This window comes from Nasonia vitripennis, assembly GCF_009193385.2.
Source record: "Nasonia vitripennis strain AsymCx chromosome 4 unlocalized genomic scaffold, Nvit_psr_1.1 chr4_random0003, whole genome shotgun sequence".
Taxonomy (NCBI): domain Eukaryota; kingdom Metazoa; phylum Arthropoda; class Insecta; order Hymenoptera; family Pteromalidae; genus Nasonia; species Nasonia vitripennis.
The window spans coordinates 3849708-3871659 of record NW_022279638.1 but is presented as its reverse complement, the minus strand read 5'-3'; the positions used below and the strand labels follow the sequence as shown (position 1 = coordinate 3871659).

At 41.5% G+C, this 21952-nt stretch overlaps 2 protein-coding genes across 5 annotated transcripts in view; both read right to left on the bottom strand.

Annotated features, from left to right (window-relative positions):
- Window positions 1-21952, bottom strand: part of LOC100116027 (MATH and LRR domain-containing protein PFE0570w) — a 370048-nt gene that overhangs the window by 104999 nt on the left and 243097 nt on the right. The window lies entirely within an intron of this gene.
- Window positions 4021-4970, bottom strand: LOC116417060. Of its 2 annotated transcripts, none has more exons than XM_031928150.1 (2): window positions 4464-4970; window positions 4021-4393 (listed from the first exon to the last, which is right to left on the bottom strand). In XM_031928150.1, exons 1-2 carry the CDS (start codon window positions 4595-4597, stop codon window positions 4174-4176), a joined length of 354 nt encoding a protein of 117 aa, XP_031784010.1. In that variant the 5' UTR covers window positions 4598-4970; the 3' UTR covers window positions 4021-4173. The 2 variants fall into 2 exon arrangements, with proteins under 2 accessions (XP_031784010.1, XP_031784009.1); XM_031928149.1 differs by having other exon boundaries at window positions 4458-4969.

The window sequence follows — 21952 nt, the reverse complement described above, 5'->3', positions numbered from 1 at the left end:
TTCTAATGATAGAGAATTCTCATCATTATTTAAATTAGATTTAGGAGAAGATAAACTTAATCCTTTAAGAATACCTCAACTTTGGAAAACTAACGACGATTGTGACAAAATTTATAGCAATAATAATCAAATTATTTTTATAAATTCTGTAATTTTAGCTCCTCATAATAAAAATATTAAAATTATTAATGGTAAAGTATCAAAATTGTTATATGGCGATTCATGGACATATTACAGCGTAGATGTAAATATTAAATATAATTTAAATATAAGCAACATCATACATCATATCGTCGCTCCCTACAAAGAGTAGCACTGTTCAAATTTTCCGTCATAAGTAGCATAACTCATTTTACGCACGCAAGACTAGCACAACTCAAAATTCCCCGCGAAGACTAGCACAACTCAAACTTTAAACAACCAATTTCTATAAAAATTTACTGAATTTAAAATTGTTTTCACAATTACAATAATTTTCTACAAACATATTTTTAAATTATTCACTTTTTTTAGAAACCTTTTTAAATTTCCGAAACCTTTTTAAACTTTGAAGTTTGTCTGTCTTTGTCCGAGGTTTTCATGAACTTGACCAACAAAATAACCCAATAAAAACGTAAAATACTTACATTTTAAGTAATATAAAGTCGCGATTTATGCTACTCTTGACCGCAATTCTGAACTACTCTTCACGGCAAATCGTGAGTTGTGCTAGTTTTCGTTTAAAAATTGTAACTGTAATAGTCTTTGTACGGAGCGACGATATTCAGTTATCTACAAGAAATAATTAATTTTTCAACCTTTTACTTTATTATTTGGACTAATACGAAAGAATTTCTACAGGGAACAATTTAAATTATTTGTTATATGATTGATCAACTTAATTTACAGATTGAAAGTATGTAGGTTAACATCAGTCAACGATAAAAGCATAGTCATCCGTCATTCTCTGGTAGAAAATCTTAAGTAAAAAAAATTTTTATTTTTCTTTTTTTGTACAGAAAAACCATATAAGAGATTTTTTGTTATCTTTTTCCACAATTGATCATAAATATCATCTAAATATTTTCCATCAAAATCCAAATTACTATAAATTTTTTTTCTACATAAATTATTATTTTTCAGAACATTACCAAAAATATTTTCTTTGTAAATTATTTTTTCGAAAATTTTAATATACTCAATACACAAACAGAAATCAATATAGAACAGGTACACAAATAATTATTAGATAATGTTATTAGTTTATTTCGTATTATTATAGGAAATGACAAAATAATACTTAGTTGACTTGTAAATATTTAATAACTATGTATAAATATATAGTTGTACATTGTTTGCACACTTAAAAACTTTTTTTGTATCAAGGTGTTTTTGTAGGACGGAGGATGGTATGAGGTAGAGCCCCAGGGGAGGAAGATTGGTATCTAATATTCCACTCCTCTTCTTATATGGCTCTAGGCGATGATTTTACGTTTTTCTTTTTTAGATTATTGTATAAAAATTTTAATTGATAAAAATGGATCAGATATAATCATTTCGTTTTCAAATGCATAAGCTTTAGAACAAATTTCATTTTTACTAATAATCATATTTTATATAATTTTATCGTGTCATGAAATTATATGAAATTATGGGTAATTTTTATTGAATAAAATAAAAAAAAACAAGGTACCTGAAGTATATTATATTATGACACTAATATAATGTGCTTCTGCCATTACCTCTTGGGTGGTGTGGAAAACTGTCATCTTAAACTTTAAACTTTAAACCGATGTATTGATTACAAATTTAGTGAGGTCTTGACTTTTGACGTTACTGTTACGTCGGATTCAGTCCTTTCGAACCAAATCCGTTCGTTTTAATTTTAGAAATTCTCTCGGTAGAAAATCTCCAGGAAGTATCGCTCCTTTTTACTCTTGCGTTTCCGCAAATAGGTAAGGATGACCTTGACGCGAGTAATCGTATATTCGGGGAAAATTTTTTAATAGAGAAAAAGAATGATAGCTACATTTATTAGGCCAATTTATATTAAAAAACGAAAATAACTTAAATAATGGGAGTGATTTGGTTTTATTTACTAAAATTTTTCTTAACCTTGGAACAGATTGCTAAACAGGAGCAAGTCCTGAACAATCGCTGGAAAGGCAAGTTTTATTTTTATTTTGCAAAAGGATCTAAGACACGGATCGCGATTTTGAGTGTCCGTATCCAGCACTGTGATAAACAGGATTTCTCCTGATCGGCCGTGTGAATTACAGATACTATAGTTTTATTTTTAATTCGCAACAGTAGGAATGAGAATTAGTTTGTTAGCCAACCGACACTTGGCTCCTACTTTTTAGCGGCTAGAAAATGATTCTAATTCACACAGTGGTGAATACAAAAGAAAGTGAGAGAGTAGAATAAATATTAAGAATTAACTTACTTTGATGAAACCTTCTGTTTGTAGACTTCCGTGGATGGTTACTTGTAGATCTTTGTAGTAATCTCACAGAGAGTTGCGAAACTTATATCAAATAGTATTTGAAAAAGCGGACTACACCGTAAAAATTTTAATTGCTTCCGAACTGACTGTGAGCTGGGACCGAATTTCAAGTTGCGACTCGAGGATACTCATAACCTTTGGCCCATCCCTCGATTTCCCTTTTCGAAAGTTTTTCGGAGGATTTTCCAATAGTGTGTGTGTGAGAGAGAGAGAGAGAGAGAGAGAGAGAGAGAGAGAGAGAGAGAGAGAGAGAGAGAGAGAGAGATTAGATTAGATTAAATAAGTTTTATTTCTGCACATTGTGTTGTACAATTCAAAAATAACAGTATAAAGCAAAACCAGTTATAATTTGTGTGTGTGTGTGTGTGAGAGAGAGAGATGATATATATAGAGTGGAGGAGTGTAAGTGTTTGTGAGATGATTATGAGTTTTCAGCTAATTGTTTGAAGTGTGACTTGGATGTAGTGTTGCGAAGGCGTGATGGTAGCGAGTTCCAGAGGTATGAGGCGCTTATATGGAATGAACCTTTCAGCGTCTCCGTCTTGAAAGTCGGGATGTCCAGAGGCGTCACCTCCCCCCTCACAGGCCTGTGCGCGACGTGAAAGTCAAAAAAGGCCAAGATGTAGGAAGGCACAGCTGTGTTAAACAGTTTTCGTAGAAAACAGGCTGCAAAGTACTTTCTACGTCCGGCAGTTGTAAGTCATTGCAGTTCACGCCTGTAGGGGGTGATGTGCTCGTCCCTCCTTACACCATAGGTGTATCGAATTCCCGTGTTTACGAGTCTCTGGAGTTTTGTGTCAAGTTCTTGGGTCAGGTCACAGTATACCAATGAGCAGTAGTCGATGATTGGAAATAGGAGTGCTTGCACGAGATGTTTACGCAACCTGAGATTGGTACTTTTCCTGAAAAAGTAAAGCCTATACATTAATGAGTGAGCACGTTTGCATAGTTGTGTAACGTGCTCTTTCCACGTTAGTTTGGAGTCAAGCACCAACCCCAGATTGCGCACGGATGATTCATAGTCGACCCGGGCTCCCCCTATGTTGATGTAGGTGTTAGCAACAGTTGGTAAAGCATTAATGTAGTAGGGGGAGCCCAGGACAATTGCCTTATTTTTCAGGACATTAAGTTTAAGGTGATTTTGTGCAGCCCAGCCCATTATCCTTTCGGCATTAGCTCTCATCTTGTCAGAACAAGAATCGAGCTCCTCAAGGTGGCATTGGCTGTATATTTGCAAGTCATCCGCATAGATTAGATGGAACACATCTGAACCCAGGCAAAAACCAATGTCATTGATGTACAACGCAAACAGGGGCCGGAAGGTGGAGAGCTCGTCGTTGTCACCAATAACGGCCTTCTTTCTTCCCGTAAGGTAAGATGCAAGCCAGCGGATGACCTGCTTGGAGAAGCCGAAAGAGGATAACTTTCTCAGGAGCCTGACGTAACACACCGTATCAAACGCCTTGCTGAAATCAAATAGAAACAGAAGCGTGACTTTCTTTTTGTTTATACCAAGCCTGACATCATCAGTCGGCTTAATTAAGCCAGACTGTGTGCTGTGACCGGTGCGGAAGCCTGTTTGTAGGTTGTCAATGAGTAGTCTTGATTCAAGATATTCCGAGACTTGCCTGTGCACCAGCCACTCCAGCGCCTTTGATAAAAAACAGAGGAGAGAAATTGGACGGTAGTCAGTCAGGGCTGACCTTGGTGAACTGACCTTGTTCAGTGCTCGCACGAGCGACATCTTGCAGGCAGAGGGGAAACGTGACTCGCTTAAGGACAGGTTGAAAATCCGACATAGTAAAGGAGCGAGTACGGATAGTGCCTTTGAAATTACAACCTGTGGGATGCCATCGTTGCCTCTGGCCTGGGTGTGGAAGTGCGACACAGCAGCCAAAACGTCCGATTCTGTAATAACCTTGAAGTTGAAATGCTCAGGGAAGTCTAGACTCTCGAGGGTACGCAGAAAAACCTCAACTGCAGGAGCCAGTGGATCATTTGAGATGGAACTAAAGTGTTTGTTGAGGTCATCTGTAGAGAAGCGAGAAGGTGATGGTGCTTTAGAGGTGGTGATTCCAAGGTTCTCAAGCTCTCTCCAGATCTCAGCGACATCAGTTAGGGTTGACAGGCGTGAATAATAACAATTCAGCCTGGTCTCCTCAACCTGTCTGTGAGTGTCGTCCCTTGCTACTCTATAATAATATCGATCACATGGTAGACGAGTTCTGCGAAACCTTCTGTAAAGTCTGTCCCGTTCAGTCAAAAGGTCACGAAGAGGCGTGGTAAACCACGGGTGACGTTTACGTCTTGGAGTAACAGTCCGTGATGGGACGAGATGATTTATGGCGTTCGTTAAGTTAGCGTTAAGAAGGGTGATGCATTCGTCGAGTGATGACGTAGCGAGAGATGACCAGTCACATGTGCCAAGGAAGTCCCTTAGCTTCTCGGCACAGATTCCCTTGTAGTTTCTGTAAGAGTATGCTTTAGGTACGTAGCGTGGGATCTGTACGTCGAGAGTGGCAGTGATTAGGTCATGTCCGTTGATGAAAGGAGTATCAGTCTTGTATTGTGATAGCAGGCGATCCTGCTCATCAATTAAGCAGAGGTCAAGCCAGGTGTCGGAGTCCTCTTTATGGTGCGTGGCACCATAAGGGACCGACAATAAGGAGTTTTCCTCAATATAGGCCTTGATGAACTTGGCATCTTCGGATGAGGAGAGTTGGTCAGCGTTGAAATCACCCATAATGACCTTTGTGGAATAGTTGTGCATAAAAGTAGTCAGCTGTTCAATGAAGTTATTGTCCTGAATAAAAGGGGCATGTGGTGGACGATACACGACTCCCACAAAGATGGGTGAAACTCCCTTCGCGGAGACCTCACAGAAAAGGTACTCCGATTTGCCTGGCTTGCCCGACCAAGCTCCATCAGAGGATGATAATACGTTTGCAGTCAGTGAGTGATGTATATAGAGGGCCACACCTCCACCGTTCCTGTTTCTGTCACGTCTGTAGAGCGTATAGTTTTGCAGTGAAAGGATAGAAGTTACCTTCTCGTCAAGCCAGGTTTCCGTCACAGCTATCACGTGAAAGAGGGGACGAGTGGACAAGAAGAGCCTGACCATCTCAATGTGACCCGTAAGAGAGTTCGCATTGAAATGGCAGACTCTTAGACCCTCAGACAGAGTTACCTTAGGAGTGATTGAAGATGTGGTGGACGATTCAGATGATGGTGATCTACGTGGAATGAGGGGTGTGTACTTCAGTTGGTTGTGATCGAGCCTTAAAAATTCTTCAGATCTTCATCCGACGCAATCTTCACAGCACGATCCTCCTTCTTTAGCTTGATGTATATTCGACGATCGCTCACAAACGTGGTGCAGCCGTGCACTCTTGCAGCCTCCCTTACAGTTTTGCGGAGCCGAAGGACATCAGACGGCAACCATTCGTTGACGTTGATGAACGAATCCGGAAGCGGTAGTGCAACGCGGGCCTTATGCAGCAATTCGCTAGACAGCTGCGTAGTATGTAGCTTCCGAATCTTGATTTTAGCAGAGATGAGCGAGTGCATGAGCGTCCTGGATAGTGAGACTGAGAGCGGCACCCTGACTGCTCCAGGGCTTGCATTAGAAGCGTCAACAGTGTCATTGCGGGCTACTCTCACCATTCCCAGGGGTCGTACAGAGATAATGTCTCTCTCCGTTAGCTCAGCGTCCAAGGTCCGAAGAGCTGCATAGGCAAGGCGCCTTAAGGATGTCGTCTCCGAAAAGGTCAGGCCGGTTATGACCAATTCTGCAGAGAGCTTTGCCTGGGACGACACAACGCCATCCAATTGCGCCTGGATTCTCATGTTGGCTTCACGGAGCTGCTGGATGGTCTCGGTAAACAGCGCCGGAGCATTCGATGGAGACGAAGAAGAAGAGCCAGCACCACTCGCTAGCAGTTGTTCAAGCTTAGCTTTAATCTCCTCCTGCTCAGCCCTCAAAGCAGCCACATCCCCTTCCACCACCGTTACACGGTTAATCAGCGCCGGTATCTCCTTCAGCGGCTCCAGGGACTTCTCAATGGCTGTCATTCTCTTCTCCAGAAATCTCTTGCTCTCAGAAAGCTGATTATTCATTGCATTCTGCTGCTTCTCTATGTTGTCAAGTTTATTTAGCTTGTCCAGTATTTTGTTGAGCACGGGATCTTCTTTACGTGAAGGACTAGAAGAGCGCGATGGTGGTGCAGAAACCGATTTCCTATAGCGTGTTTGTTTTTGGGGCAGAGGGCTGCTGCTTCGTGAAGATGGAGAAGAGGTAGAGGTGCTGCGTGGAGTTTTATTAGCAGCTACCAAGCAGTTCATGCAGACTTGTATAGTCTTGCCACCTTCCTTAATTGCCTGAATAGGCGTACACTTAGGATGGTAGTACCAGCCACATTTGTCGCATTTGCGCGGATTACGCAAAGCAATGACATCAGTGCAAGTCTTGCACGATGTATGTACCAACAGTTGTTCGTCATCTCCCTCAGGTTTCAACATAGTGTTTAAAACAAATGACGCAATCGACTTTATCCACGGAAGGTAATTCGGCTCAGTCGACAAGTGGTGCAGGAAATAAGGTGAAGAGCACCGTGGTATGCGGTGGCCAGAGTAGTCTCTGTATTAGCCTTCAGGACGCTCTTTTGGGTGCGTGTTTGCGTACGCCGTGTCGGGGCCACCTGGCGGTGGAGCTGCTGTACTATACTGCAGTTCGCTGGCTCGGAGAGTGCTGCCCTCTGGTGTCAGAAAAATAAAGTTCCGACTTAGTAACGACAACGACTGGCAACTCTGTGATAAATAGAGAGAGATAGAGAGATAGAGATATAGCTATAGCTATAGCTGCTCTCGTAGTCTATAAACACCGCACTGCACGATTTCACTCCACTCACAACACTGTACTGATTAAAAATACTGAGCTTGTGCCTTGCAGGTACGATGCGGATGACTGAGTCGGAGATTGGCGGAGCACAACGATACTAAAGCACGTCTCTGGATGATTGAGGTTATGTAGCACAACTTTTTGCGGAAATCCTTCCCGGCTCTTAAAATTGCAAAAAGATTGCAGTTTTTTTTGCCTGACGCTTAGGAGCCGTTGGGAAGACTCTTCCGCTGTAAAAGGTTACTCGAAAGAGTGAAGAGAATATTAATAACTAGTATTATTGCACAGAGCAAATTAGAGTGCGTGATTAGCTTACCACCAGAGAGAGAGAGAGAGAGAGAGAGAGAGAGAGAAAGAGAGAGAGAGAGAGAGAGAGAGAGAGAGAAAGAGAGATAGAGAGAGAGAGAGAGAAAGAGAGAGAGAGAGAGAGAGAGAGAGAGAGAGAGTTTCCTCGAGGGCTCCTCCTACGCTCCTACGCTTGGGTCTGAAGACTCCCTATTCTAACTAAATTTTCCGGGGGAGAGGCCAAGATAGGTTCTCTGTCCCCGAGACAGATGGCGACGCTTGTGCCATTTACAAATAAAAAATGACTATTTATAAAAGATTGTTTGAAATACAGTTGTTCATGGATTGGTTTAATATTATTAGTAAAAATGAGTTAAGTAAAAAAGAAGTTATAAATATTGTTTAAAATATTCCTGATTGAAATTTTTATGTGTTGTAGATGGTTTTCAAAGAAAAATCGTGTTCACCTATGCGTCGTTTTACACGCTCTTTCCCTTCTTTGTAAAAAAGCAATCGTTTAAATAACTATTAATAAACACGGTTAAAAAATTATTGAAATACTCAGTCCGTTATACGCAACTTATTTTCTAACTTAGAAATAATTTACGATAATAATTATAAAAATATATATATTAGCAGTTCTGGCATTTTAATATCTCAGTAGTATTTATTTATAACTTAACGTGTACTTGATAGTTAATAATCATATTGTTGATGCATGATTTTTGTAGAATAAGACTTAGCTAGATTTTTCGATATATATATATGTAAAGACCGTATTTGGTATAAATGCGGGCTGCGCGAGTTCACAAATAATTATTTAGTTCGCGGAAACTAGCATAAGCTCGGGAGCTTTATTGTTACTAGGGAGTACTAGGGTTGAATGAATAATACTGAATGTCTGGGTGTATAATTTGTCTGTCTTTAAACACGAGTGGACGCGTGCGCGGACAGTACGGCGCGGACTCTCTAATGCACTGTTGTTGTCTGGAGATGGGACCGGCGCGGACTTACTTGTGCGCGGACACTCTTGTGCGTGGACGGTGTATTGTCTACTCTTGATGGTTTCGTTCGGACTTCGATGTATCCGAGTTCTCTATCGTAGTGCTATCTCTCTTACCTTTGTGATTTCGATGATGATTTAGTAGGAGCTATTGACTTTCTATTTGAGGATATGATTTATGGTGGTTTCAATTAATTTATTACTCGCTGAATTTGTATTTTGTATTATTTGTTATTGATTTATTTTTAATTGACCCAGAGCACTTCACAGACGTTTGATGTTCGACATTTATCTAATAGTTTCGTTGATAGTATCGTATTTAAAATATGTAGTGTAAAGACTTACAATTATAATCTTAGTAGGTACGCAGGATTTTTCTACGATCCGTACGTGGCCAATACTGATTGAGTTACTCTACACGATTACTCGTGGCAATAAAATATGTTGATCAACTGCACTGCTAACGCCGGAGATTCCACTCGACGGACCTTAGCTTGTACTTCTCTCTACGGTGTGAGTCTGGATTCAAAGGGCTTTCCGGTGATTGTTATGACGAGGGACGGATTTAGCACGCTCCCAAGGTGTTGGACGGATTTAGCACGCTCCAAGCACTAACACAATCAAACACCGCCGCTTCTCCTTAGAATCAACTACAACCGATAGTGAGCAAGTAACTACGCAAAAAGGTTCTTGCGTGGATCGGCTCCAGGGTTTTTAAAGCCTCGGTGTCGATGCAAGCAGTTTTGTAATTTAGATGAAGAAGATCGCGGTCGCCCAATCAGCACCGGCCACACAGGATCGTCGCGTATGTCTTGCAATCGTGTTTCGCGCGCGAGGAGTGCTGACGCGAAGGTCAGAGCACTCGCTCCGATTTTCTGCGCTCGGTAGTGTATTGTCGCAATCGGTACAGCTCTCGTTGGTTTGTGTGTATGTGGATGCCGTCTATTAGGCGTTATACGTATTCGTACTATAGGTATATAAACGTGGGACATTACACCTCCCCCCCCCAGAATATTGCCGCCCACGGCAATGGAGCCGGCGCAAAAAAATAAAAAAAAAAGTGTCCCATGTTTATCATTCCGGACAATTTGGTGAGTACAATTTATTTTATACAATAATTTTAAAACTATGTTTCGCTAGTAGAGAATGAATATAACTTACGAGAATAAAGTCTACATGTAGTGTAATAGATCTAAGATATGGCTTTATGGCAAAAGTTTTCTATATATGAATTATTAAGATCTTCTTTTTAACTTACAAATCCTACACTCATACGGAATTCTATGGACGCACTCACCGTTCGCCCAGTTAGTACGACAAACAACGCAGAGTATCCAGTTTGTGGTGTGATGTTCAATTCCCTGGTACCAGCAGTCCTCTCTGCAACCCGTACAGCTTGTGAATAGTGGTGGCTGCGGAGATGATGGATGTTTAGTAGTAATTTTTAGTCTTTGTAGAGGGACTCTTGGTCTGGAGTTTTGGGCTTCTTCCTTTAGTTTTCTTCTCTGCTCTCGCTTCCTTATTCTATCTTTCTCTCTTTTTCTTTCTTTTTCTTCTTCTGTTTCAGTATTATTATGCGTTTTCTTAGCTTTTCCTTTCTTATCTTTCTTTTGCGATTTTGTTTTATTAATTTTTGTTTTCGGTTGTCCTTCCTCAATTCCCCTATTCGCTGGACTTTTCCAGAACCAGGTTATCCAGTAAATTAAAACGTCGGTTGATATGAATAACCGTTGCTGATTGGGGACTAATATGTAGCGGTTTTCAATTTTTGCCTTCTTTAATTTAGGCTCTTCTTCCCGGGTCTGATATTGTAGCACACTATGTTTGTTTCTCTTCTTTGCTGGCTGTTCTGAATTAATGGTCAAGCTTGGGGGACACAGCTGATTCACGGTTTCTCGCGACTCGTTTCCTTCCGCGCTCACAGCAGTAAGTGTGCGTGCGCGCGGACTTGCGTTATTGTCCCACTCCGTGACGTCTAATGGTCGCACTTGTACGCGCGGACTCGGCGGGCTTAACGGACTCGCCGTCTCTCGCGACTCGTCCCCCTCCGCCGGCTCTGCTGCGTACACATGAGCGCGCGGACGCGGCGGACTCGGCGGACTGTCCCCCTCCGCGCGCTCCTCCGCTGTTGTGTGTGCGCGCGGACTCGGATGGCTCGGCGGATTCGGCGGACTGTCGCTCTCCCGCGACTCGTCCCCCTCCGCGCGCGCATCCGATGGTGCATGTGCGCGCGGACTCGGCGGTCTCGCTAATCCGTCTTGCAACACTCGTCCTTTTACTATTTCACTTTCACTTAACACACTTTTATGGTTTAATTTAGAATGCGCCCACTCCTTCCAATATCGTTCTTCTGCTCTTTCCACAAATAATTGAGCCCTTTTTAGCTGTTCAAGGGCTCCAAGTAACACTTTTTCTGCGACTTGGACTGCTTCCATTTTTCTAACACTTGTCGTGGCTGTGTACAATTTCACACTGTTCCTCGTGGCATACGCGATGAACCGCGAGTGCATTTCTGCTGAGTCTATCATTTTTGCTGAGCGCTGCATTTTGAAGTTCGATGCACTATCGATGTGACCTCGCGATGGTTTGCCAGTATCATAGTGCTGAACTTTTCTTTTTATTTCTCAAATCTTGAGATGGCAGCACGTCCTGGTTTATCGACCCTTGTTTTATATGTATTTATTTTCCTGTGTATGTATATATATGTGTGCTTATACTAGTCACGTGCAGGTGCGTACAGTTGTAAATTTAACTTGATGAATATTAAATCTTTTTTTTTTTTTTTTTTTTTTTTTTTTTTTTTTTTTTTTGAAATAGTTATTTGCTCTGCATTATCGTTTCAGTTCGTACGCTCCTGACGGTTTCCTATTGCTGAATTGACATCGCAATTTTTGTCTACAAAGTAAAAATTTTATTCTTCGTATTTTTCGGTTCTTTTACTCCTCTCACAGTCGCATTTCATTATTTGCTCTGTTCGTACCGTCAGTCAGTTGTTTGGAATTTATAATATTAATAGTGTTATTGTCATGGGTCGCCGTTACAAACGTTTCTGTCCGGGTGGAAGGTGGGAACGTATAAACGTGAGTTTTGTTTGGTTTTCTGTTCTCTTTTATGGCGTCAATTGATTATTTGTTGTTTTTATCGTTGTATTCGTAGTGGTCGTACTGTAGTGTTTTACGAGTTATGCGGCAAGACAGGAGGAATGTTACTGAGCGGCTACAGGGTTGCTTCGAGCTCCCTTTCTATGACTGGCATTTAGACCGCTTATTTTTACATGAAGAATTCATTTTTACGTCAACGGAAGGTTTTACAGTGGAGATCGAAGTTTTCCAAGACCGGCTCATCTTATACGTCGGTCGCTTATTAATTCATCGTCAGCCCTTGGACCGCCAATCATTAAGGACGTCTCTTTCGTCTCAAAATTCATCCGTCTCTCCGTCCAGTTTGTTGGTTTTGTCGTTACAATTGATTTTAAAATTTATTTCGATTCATTTTTCACATTTATTATATGATTAAATAAATAGTTGCCTTAAACATTTTTACAATAATTAACCCTTTATATGTGTTACAATTTATTTACTTTCCAAATTTTTTATTTAGCTACTTCTTGCGTGATTGTGGTTCGATCGGACACACGTCCTGATGTCCGAGGTGTCGCAGTTGTCCGCTAAGTAAGTCGCTTGGACCGTCCGTGTTGTCACGTTTGTCCGTCTATCATTCAGATTTTTATTCGTTCCGGGTATACGTACATTTTTATATTACAAAAGTTTTTGATTTTTAAACTAACATAAAATTTTTATGAGAAAAAGAAAACTTATTTTTATCCGTCAATACAATGAACTGCCTTGAATCGGCAACGGTCTCACGCTGTAATTTAAGGAGTCTACGCTGGAAATTCTCCCTCTTTCCGCTAGTTGATGGTTTCTTTCTGCCACTTCTTGCGATTGGTATACAGCAAGTTGCGTACAACTTGGGATCTTCGTAAGTGGTAAGTGCACGACTGGTTCTACTACCGAAGTCTGAGGTGTGTTGAACGTAGTTGTTATTTCTTCTATATTGTATGTACTGTTCCTGGGATCGTAGGCTAAAAGTGGTCTAACCGTTGTTAATTCGAGCCCTTCGTCCTTAGTGTGTTCCTCTGTTTTTACCTTGTTCTTGTGACAGTTTTTACTTTTTCGGACGCACATACTGCATCTTCTTACGGGGCAGCAATACTTGTATAGAACAATTATTATAACTATTATAATTAGCGGGCTTATCGCTGCTGAAGAAATATATGACGTATACAGGTATTTCTGCCTCTTTTGGGCAGCAATCTCGGTAAACTTGTCCTCGAGTTGCTGAAGTGTGATAGCATCTTCACTTTCTGCCCATCTATGAATCTGTTGTTTTTCCTCATTTGTAATGTCTGAGACTTCGTTCATAGTGTCATAGCCCTTCATGATGTTATCTTTTGAGAATGTTAAGTTAAGTTCCAGTCCCGGTTTATACAGATAAGTCTCATTTGTCTGCAATATGTTTACGCCATACAGTATGTTTTGGCTAGTGTGACCGTTACACTGTCCACGTAGCGTAAGTATACCTGTCCCGCTTAACGTTGATTCAGCTTTGCGTTCATTATTGCACATAATACGTATTTGGATCGGTTTAATGACCGAATACAACCATTCGTCAGTACTGCTGAGCTTGCTCCAGTATGGAGTGGTCTTAGCTGATATAGCCAACTTACATGTTCTCAGCGTGGCTGGCGTTGGTCGGGCAAGTAGTGCGAACTCGCATGGGCTATTTTCATTGTCAATATTGAACGGCAAGGTTGGTGGGCACATGGATACCTTTTGGTATCTTTTACAAGTATTTATATACTCTTTTGTAGCCAGTACGTAATTCTGCATGTCGTGTGACACTATTATGTGTGAGTATTGAGGAACTAACGTCACGTAGGACGTCAAGTTAGCCATGATCTCTTGGGGAATTGGTAGTGGATGTATTTTATATTTTGAATATCTAGCCTTATCCGAGAGCGGAAACGTCAAGGTTAGTACCAATTTTCCTCCCACGGTGCTTACGCTAACTTTTGACATTGCATGTAACGTTTCTACTGTTACTGTACTATGTTCCCACGGTAAGGTATGTTCGTTTATTGTTTTGAGTAAAGATTGTAGTTGTTCGTGTGTAAAAAGCAGTGGATGTAGGTGACCTCGTGTGGCAGTCTCTATGGTGTTAACGAGAGTTTTGTACGAATTGATGCTGTACTCTAAAGATTGGTCAAAGTGGTACACCCATTTCAATAAAGTTTGGACTATTGTTGATCGGTTAGCAAAGTTTTCGAACTGGTTCGTCCTATTTGCTAACCTTAAAAATTGCAAGTGCTGTTCATGTAGAGTTTTCTGAGTGTCGTCGAGTTTTTGATGTAGCGATTCTAGGTTAGACTTCACTATATGAGTCTGACTAGCCAATAAAGTAGAAATGTTGGATGTCTTCTCGTATAATCTGTCCACATCCTGATTTAGTTGGTCTCTGTCCCCTGCATCCATAGTTCCAAATAGCTGTCTGCTTGTCCAGCCAATAAACTCTAACGGAGCTCCTCGCTTAGATAAAGCGTGAGTGTATGGCGTAAATCTGTTGTCTGATATAGCTGCTTCAGATGCAAAGAATATATGAAGGTCTTCTTGTAATGATTTTAAGGTTTTTATTGATAATTCGAACTTATCAATTGAAAGGAATTCTTTACATTCTTGTTTACTTAGCTGTTCATTGCAGGTTGTAACCACTTTAAACATTTGTTTTTCTCTCCAAATGATTGGATCGTTCCACTTGCCAAAATCCAGGGTGACTGCTATTTTCCATTTTACTCGCTCGATTTTCACCTCGCCCATGTATTCGTAATATATACCCGGGTTTTGCTTTAGCTCTGTAAGTTTGTAGAAAGGTGGACTCTCTGCATCTAGTCCAAGGTAGTCCGTCAACCAGAACAGCGTCAGAAACAGTGTCCTCCACATTTTTAATGGCACACTGAAAAGATGAATTTTTGATTGTTATTAACTGCTTTATCTATAAAATTTTTCTAATTTATCCTTATGTTTAACAATTAGTTTTCCATTTGATGATTCTACTATCACGTTGTTGTTTTCTCTAATTTCTTTCACTATGAATTCTCCATTATAATATTTATCTAATTTCCCATATCTTGGTTCTTTTAATACTCTGACTTCATCGCCGACCTCTATTTTCAGAGGTCTAGCCTTTTTGTCGTAATACTTTTTGTTTTTAATTTTTGAATCTACTAGATTGCTCCTTGCTATTCTTTGCATTTCTTTTAAACATTCTGTTAGTTCTTGTACGTAATCATTGTAAGTTTCAAGCTCAAACTCATCCGGCAATCGGTGTGGTGCTCTCGCTGGACGCCCATACACTAGCTCAAACGGTGTGAAGCCGGTTGAAGCATGTATTGATGTATTATACTCGTGCATGGCGAAAGGAATAACCTTGTCCCAATCCTGTTTGCTAGATGCTTTATTCCTTAAGAAATCCGCTAGGACAGCGTGACTCCTCTCTAACGATCCGTTCGACTGCGGATGGTATGCGGTTGTAGTATTTAGCTTAAACTGATAAATTTCGGACAACTCTAATAGTAATTTGTTTTGGAAGCTTTTACCTCTGTCACTTAATATTATGCGAGGTACTCCATGTTGGGCAAACAAGTATCTCGTTAAAGCATCTGCAATGGTGATGGCTTTTATATTTGGGATGGGTACAGCAATACAGAATTTAGAAAACTGACATTGCATAGTGAGGATATGCATATTTCCTTCGGTTGTTTTACACAGCGGTCCCACCGTGTCGATAGCTACTTTATGAAAAACTTCCGAAGGCGTATCAGTAATAACCATAGGTTCCCTGGTTTTTATCCGAACCAATTTTTGTTCTTGACATATTTCACATTTACGGACAAATTCCTGTACGTCCTCCTTCATGCCCTTCCACTGATACCTTTCTCGTATACGTCTGTACGTCTTGCCCATCCCTCTATGTCCTCCAAACAGACTGTTGTGATAGTCCTGTAGCACGGTTAACCGGTACTCTGGAGCCAACACTTTGCACGTTCCGTAGCAGAATGTTATTGCTATTTTAACATTTTTAAAGGAATCTTTGAATGTTTGCACTAAAACTCTTCTAGGAAGTTTATCCGTGAGTTCGCCTGTTCTAGCTATCCTAAACGATCGTAGTTTCTTTTCAGTTATAAGTGCTTTTAGTGTGTTCAAGCACTTTAGCAAATTACTAGGTTTAACTTCGTCTCCAACTTTTTCAGTTACTACAAGGCTAAATACATATCTCTTACGATTGATTGTTATTATAACGTCTCCCACGTCGGCCTTAGCCTTCATCAGATCGTCTCGATAAATGGCCTCTATATCGGTAAGCAGTCTATTAGTGCTTGTGGACAGATTTAGGTCTTTAGGCACAAAGTGAACTATGTTGTCCTTTAAATACGTCACACACTCTCTCGTGCTTAATAATCTCAAAATAGTACCGTCAACAATTGGTTCCCCTATATTGAGCAACGGTGCTGTGGCTGGAAATTGTTTATCGGTGTCGATCGTGGTTGACCCAATGTTCGACACAAGCGTGGGACGTCCTCCGTCTTCCGTGGATTTTAGATTTTCCGTAATATCAGGTTGTCTTAGTTTCTCGTCGTCTTCTGTTAGTTTATTCGGCTGGTTCTGGTGAACGAATTTTTCCTCCTCGGATTCTTCTTCACTGTCCTCCTGCTCTATTGTTGATAGATTCTTCCATGAAGGTACTTCCGTCATTTCTCCATGCCAAGCCGTGGAGCAGGCATTAGTTACTTTTAGAGGGGACTTAGCACGAATTGGACTTGCATACTTGTGTGCATACTCAAGCATCCATTCCCTTACTGCGCCGCTTGGTATTGAATGATTTTTATTGAGTTTAACCAAGTCTTCTGGAAATCCATCCGCTGGGTTTGACGGTGACGGTGAAAGGGACTTAGCCTTCCGTTCTGGCACTAAGCTAGACGCATTCTCGATATTCCACTCTTCATCTGTAAGATCTTCTCCAGCTGAGCTGTCCTGCACTACCGTTTCTGGGTGTTGTTCCATATAGTTGTCCCAACAAAGTGAGGACTTCTGGTTAAGAGTTGTTTCTTGGACTCTCTCCTCTATCGAACCCAGATCCTCTGCGCTCATCTCTTGGGCCCCTCTTGCATTCTCGATACAAGACAGCTCGTCCAACTCTTGTTCATTATGTACTTGTCCCGGTACAGACCTTCTCATGGTTGAGTGTAACTGCGGTTTCATTAATTCACCCTCGCTACTAGATGACGATGAGTCCTTCATAGGTGTTTTTAGAATGCTTTTCGTAGTTTTTGTTTGGACTTGTGGAACGGACGTTTTTTTTCTTACCGGCTTATCTCGCAAAACCTCCTCAACTTCACTTTCTCCCAAGCTTTTACCTGAATTTGAAATTTCTTCCGAATTCATGTCGCTTTCAGACCTTAATTCATTTTCTACTAAACTTGGAAGAATCGACCTATTCCTTAACGGTATAGGGGGTGCGTCTGATGTTTCGTTACTGTGGTCCTCCGTTAGTGTGACGTCCGTGGACTGCTCTTCACTAGCGGACGAGAATTCAGTCACCTCTGGCTCCGAGAAGGCCACCGTCTTTGCGGTGTCCGCTCTTCTCTGTCTTAACCTTTTTGCAATTGTGCTTCCATCCAAATCAGCCTGTCCACCTTCCATTCCGGCTGGAATTGGTGGCGCATCTTTCCTCGAACTGGTTTTCTGTCCAGTCTTCTTTTTGCTCGTTTCTTTTGTTTCCTCCGACTTATTTTTGCTACGATTTTGTCTAACTAACGATGTCTTTGTTGGTCTCGGCCTAATCGGCATTACTCGCGCCTCCTCCCCCTGGTTTTTACTATCTTCATTTTTACCTTCATTGCCTAAATTTTCTTGATCGTGCTTATCAACGGGATTTCTAGACAACGCGTCCGCATTAATGTTTAATCGTCCAGGTTTGTACTTAAAAGTGTAGTAGTAATTTCGCAAGCGCATTCTCCATCTATTGAGCCGACTAACTGGGTCTTTAAGGGAGTCCATCCAGGTCAGAGGTTCATGATCTCCGAACACAGTAAAATGCCGGCCATACAGGTAATGTCTAAAATAGTCTACAGCTTCCACCATAGCCAGGCATTCTTTTTCGGTTGTTGAATAGTTTTTCTCTGCTTTATTAAGAGAACGGGACATGTAGGCTACAGGGTGGTCTTCTCCTGGTTCACCTTGGCTAAGGACTGCTCCTATGGCTCCATCACTGGCGTCAGTAGTCAATATAAAAGGCTTTTCGACGTCCACTGATACTAAAACAGGCGCCTCACATAGGGCCTGTTTCAATACTTCGAAACTCGAGTCTTGGTCAGAAGCCCACTCCCACTTCTTGTTCTTCTGTAAAAGTGAATTAAGAGGTCGGGCTTTGTCTGCAAAATTTTTAATAAAACGTCGGTAGTATCCTGCTAGTCCAAGGAATTGACGGACCTCCGTTTGGTTTGTCGGTTTCGGGAAGTTTTTAACTGCCGAAATTTTACTTGGATCTGGCCTTACTCCATAGCAATCAATTATGTGGCCTAAATATATTATTTCTGGAGTTAAAAATTGACATTTATCTATTTGCAAGCGTAACCCTGCATCGGACAACCGGTCAAACACTTTATAAATTTTCTCCTCATGCTCTTCTAAGGTATTTGCATAAATCACTATATCATCTAGAAAAACGTACATTTCTACTCCTTGTAAGCCCGATAAAACGCAGTCCATTAAACGCTGGAATGTTGGGGGCGCATTAGCCAATCCGAATGGCATACACACATACTCGAAATGACCATACTTGGTGTTAAAGGCAGTTTTTTGAATATCCTCCGGTTCTAGTTCTATCTGATGGAAACCCATAGCTAAATCGAAAACCGAAAAGTACTTTGCGCTTCCTATCTGCTCCAGAATCTCTACGATGTTAGGCAATGGGTACGCATCTTTTATTGTTTTTGCATTCAATTTGCGATAATCAATCACTAACCTGTATTTCCTTTTACCGTCCGGTCCTGGTTTCTTTGGAACAATTCTACACGGACTGCAAAATGGACTGTTTGAACGTCTGATGACTCGAGCGTCCAGGAGTTTCTGTAACTGACTGAACAACTCCTCTTCTTGTCCTGTTGGTCCTCTTTTATATTTTACTCGGACTGGCTCCTCATCCGTCGTCCGGATCTTATGTCTCACACAAGATGTCCTAGGTGCTGGATCTCCAGGTAGATAAAACAAATGTGAATATTTCTTCACTATTCGTTGTATCTGTCTCAATTCGTGTCTCTTATGATACGTTTTTCTAACCTTTTCCATAATAAAATTTATTCTTTCTTCCGAATTTTTCGGAGCTTCGCCTTCCAGTGGAAAGTCCAGGAAGTCATCATCTTCACTTAAATCGAATTCTTCAAGATGTTGCGGCGAGATTTCGATTTCTACTGGGTCTTCTCTGGTATTTATGGCCATTGCATAACAGTAACCCTTTTCATTCATTACTGCAGCTTCCCCAATGTATACTCCCGGGACGGTCTTGATCAGCCTTAAGTAAGCCTGCCCTTGTACTGAATCTTCTGTAGCGGGTATTCTCACGGGAACCTTGGCTCTAGCTGGTAGCTTGAAAACTGTATTAGCTTTCAATTTGAATCCGTTTGGATTGTACGGTCTGGTCGGCAAGTCCTGAACTTTAGGATCGATGGCTTCGGACTCATACGGAAATTCGTACTCTTCTACGGCCGTCTCTTTACCTTCCGAAGATTGTCCTTCAACATTTATTTGGCCATATTTTATGTCCACGTCCTCCTGATTTTCGGGGAAATGCTTATGTACAAAAGGCACTGGTGTTATTGGTTGGCTTTCGGTGATTAGGACCTCATCGCCGAACTGAATATTCACTTTCTCTCCGTAGAGAAACGGATTGCCTAATATAATGTCCTCATGTAAAGGTATACTTGAGGGTAACACATGAAAGATGTGTTTCTTACCCATAACGGTTAGTTTTACTGTTCCTAAGGTGTCGAATCCTTTGGGTGCTATTCCCATGATGTTTATAAAGTTATCATGTTCTATGACTACTTCTGGTCGTAATGAGTCATGTTTAACTACATTTACCTCAGCTCCGGTATCTATGATGCACAGAGCTTCTGGTACCGTTAGTTGTTCGATTTCCAATTTTACTGTTGGAGTTCTCTTGACTCTCGTCGTGAGTCGTATAATCTGTGTTGGCCTTCTGCTGTCTGATTTGGCCTCGGGCTCGCTGGACGCTGTTGCTGTGTCGATGAGCCCGTCGCCGCATCCTTCCAACGAGCTTCCTCCCAGTTTAAATGAATTTTATCTCCCCGATACGGTGACGCTGATCGGTTCCTATCACCCTTGAATTCCATCGCCTTGCCTTCCATTGATATCCATGGCTGTTGGTATCCATATCCTTGCATTTGTCCTTGCATAGGATGTTGCATATATGGATTACTGTATGGAAAAGCAAAGGGGGTATTCCCCGGGGGGTAATAGTAAAACGGCGGAGGAGGCATATACGGGTATGGTCCCATCGGTGGATAAGGATGTCCATACTGTCCGTGGTCCACAGTCCCAGGAGGGTATCCTCGTGCTGGAGACACTGATCTGCTTCTCGACTGGGTTTGTGGCCGTTTCAATATACTTATTGGACCCGTGGGTTCGGGTGCTGGCGTATATCTCAATTGAGGTGGAGCATTTATTCTCCCATTCTCAATCACGGTTTTTGGAAAGTATGTATCATTCGCGTTGTATGCGTGAGCAATTTCGTCTCTTCTGTGTGTTGCCTCATGGAAATTTACTCTCTTCGTTACAGTTTCTACTGCGTCCTCATAATTTTTATCTGCGATGTTCGTTGGTTGAACAAAGTCTGGAATATTTTCTCTTTCTCTCGGTCTCTGATCAGGGTTGCAATAAACATAGTGTACTCGGGGATACACGTAATTGTCACCTGTCATTTTTATCCTGGCTTTCTCATAATTGAGGGCTGAATTGTAGGCTGCTTGTAGGGTTTGCGGAGCCGAGTCCACCAGACCTGTCCTCCAGCCGTCCGGTAACCCATTAACAAAGGACTCCAGCGCTAGCAACTCGAGGTGCGGCCTTTGGTCCACAGCTGCTTGTGCTTCTGTCAATCCTTCTTTCACGGCTGTGACAGCTGAATTTATCAATACATTCAAACGTCCGTAAAATTGCCGAACGTTTTCTCCCTTCCTCATTGTGGCTGATTGAATTTCATTCAAATAATGACCGTATGATTTGTTAGGAGCTAAGCTTTCTTTTAGGTGCTTTTTGAGATCTGATAATGTGGTAAACGTGTGGCCTTCTAACATTTGCCTTGCTCTACCTCTCAATTTTGAAATTACTAACCTTAAATACTGTGGCTCTTGTTCTCGTGGAAGTAGCGTAAATCCGTTATCCACGTCCTGAAGAAACTCTTTAAGATGCATATTAGTTCCGTCATATTCGGGTATGTGCATGACCGCTCTAGCTATATTTTGAGTCTGACTTGCCTCCATGACACCACGGGACACGTCCAACATTTGACGATCACGTTCCGCCTGCTGGACACGATAAAACTGGTCCAACGCCTTAATTCTAGCTTGCACGTCCTCAATAGCGAGAATCTGCTCTCTAGTTTGATTTAAATCGATCGACATTTTCGTATTTTACTTTTTATAGGTTTCAAAAGAAAAACTTCTAAAATAAATCTAATCTAAAGACTTCTCGAAGAAATTCTAGAAATTGTTACTCTAGTAACAATGGCTAGTTCCCCACAAGGGATGCCATTTTGTAAAGACCGTATTTGGTATAAATGCGGGCTGCGCGAGTTCACAAATAATTATTTAGTTCGCGGAAACTAGCATAAGCTCGGGAGCTTTATTGTTACTAGGGAGTACTAGGGTTGAATGAATAATACTGAATGTCTGGGTGTATAATTTGTCTGTCTTTAAACACGAGTGGACGCGTGCGCGGACAGTACGGCGCGGACTCTCTAATGCACTGTTGTTGTCTGGAGATGGGACCGGCGCGGACTTACTTGTGCGCGGACACTCTTGTGCGTGGACGGTGTATTGTCTACTCTTGATGGTTTCGTTCGGACTTCGATGTATCCGAGTTCTCTATCGTAGTGCTATCTCTCTTACCTTTGTGATTTCGATGATGATTTAGTAGGAGCTATTGAC

What these genes read in the sequence shown, in the direction of transcription:
- LOC116417060 (XM_031928149.1), bottom strand. Translation starts at nt 4,597, where the DNA reads ATGTCGCTGAGATCTGGAGAGAGCTTGAGAACCTTGGAATCACCACCT. An exon ending in CACTGGCTCCTGCAGTTGAG is followed by an intron (nt 4,394 to 4,457) that starts GTTTTTCTGCGT and finishes AGGTTATTACAG; the next exon opens with AATCGGACGTTTTGGCTGCT.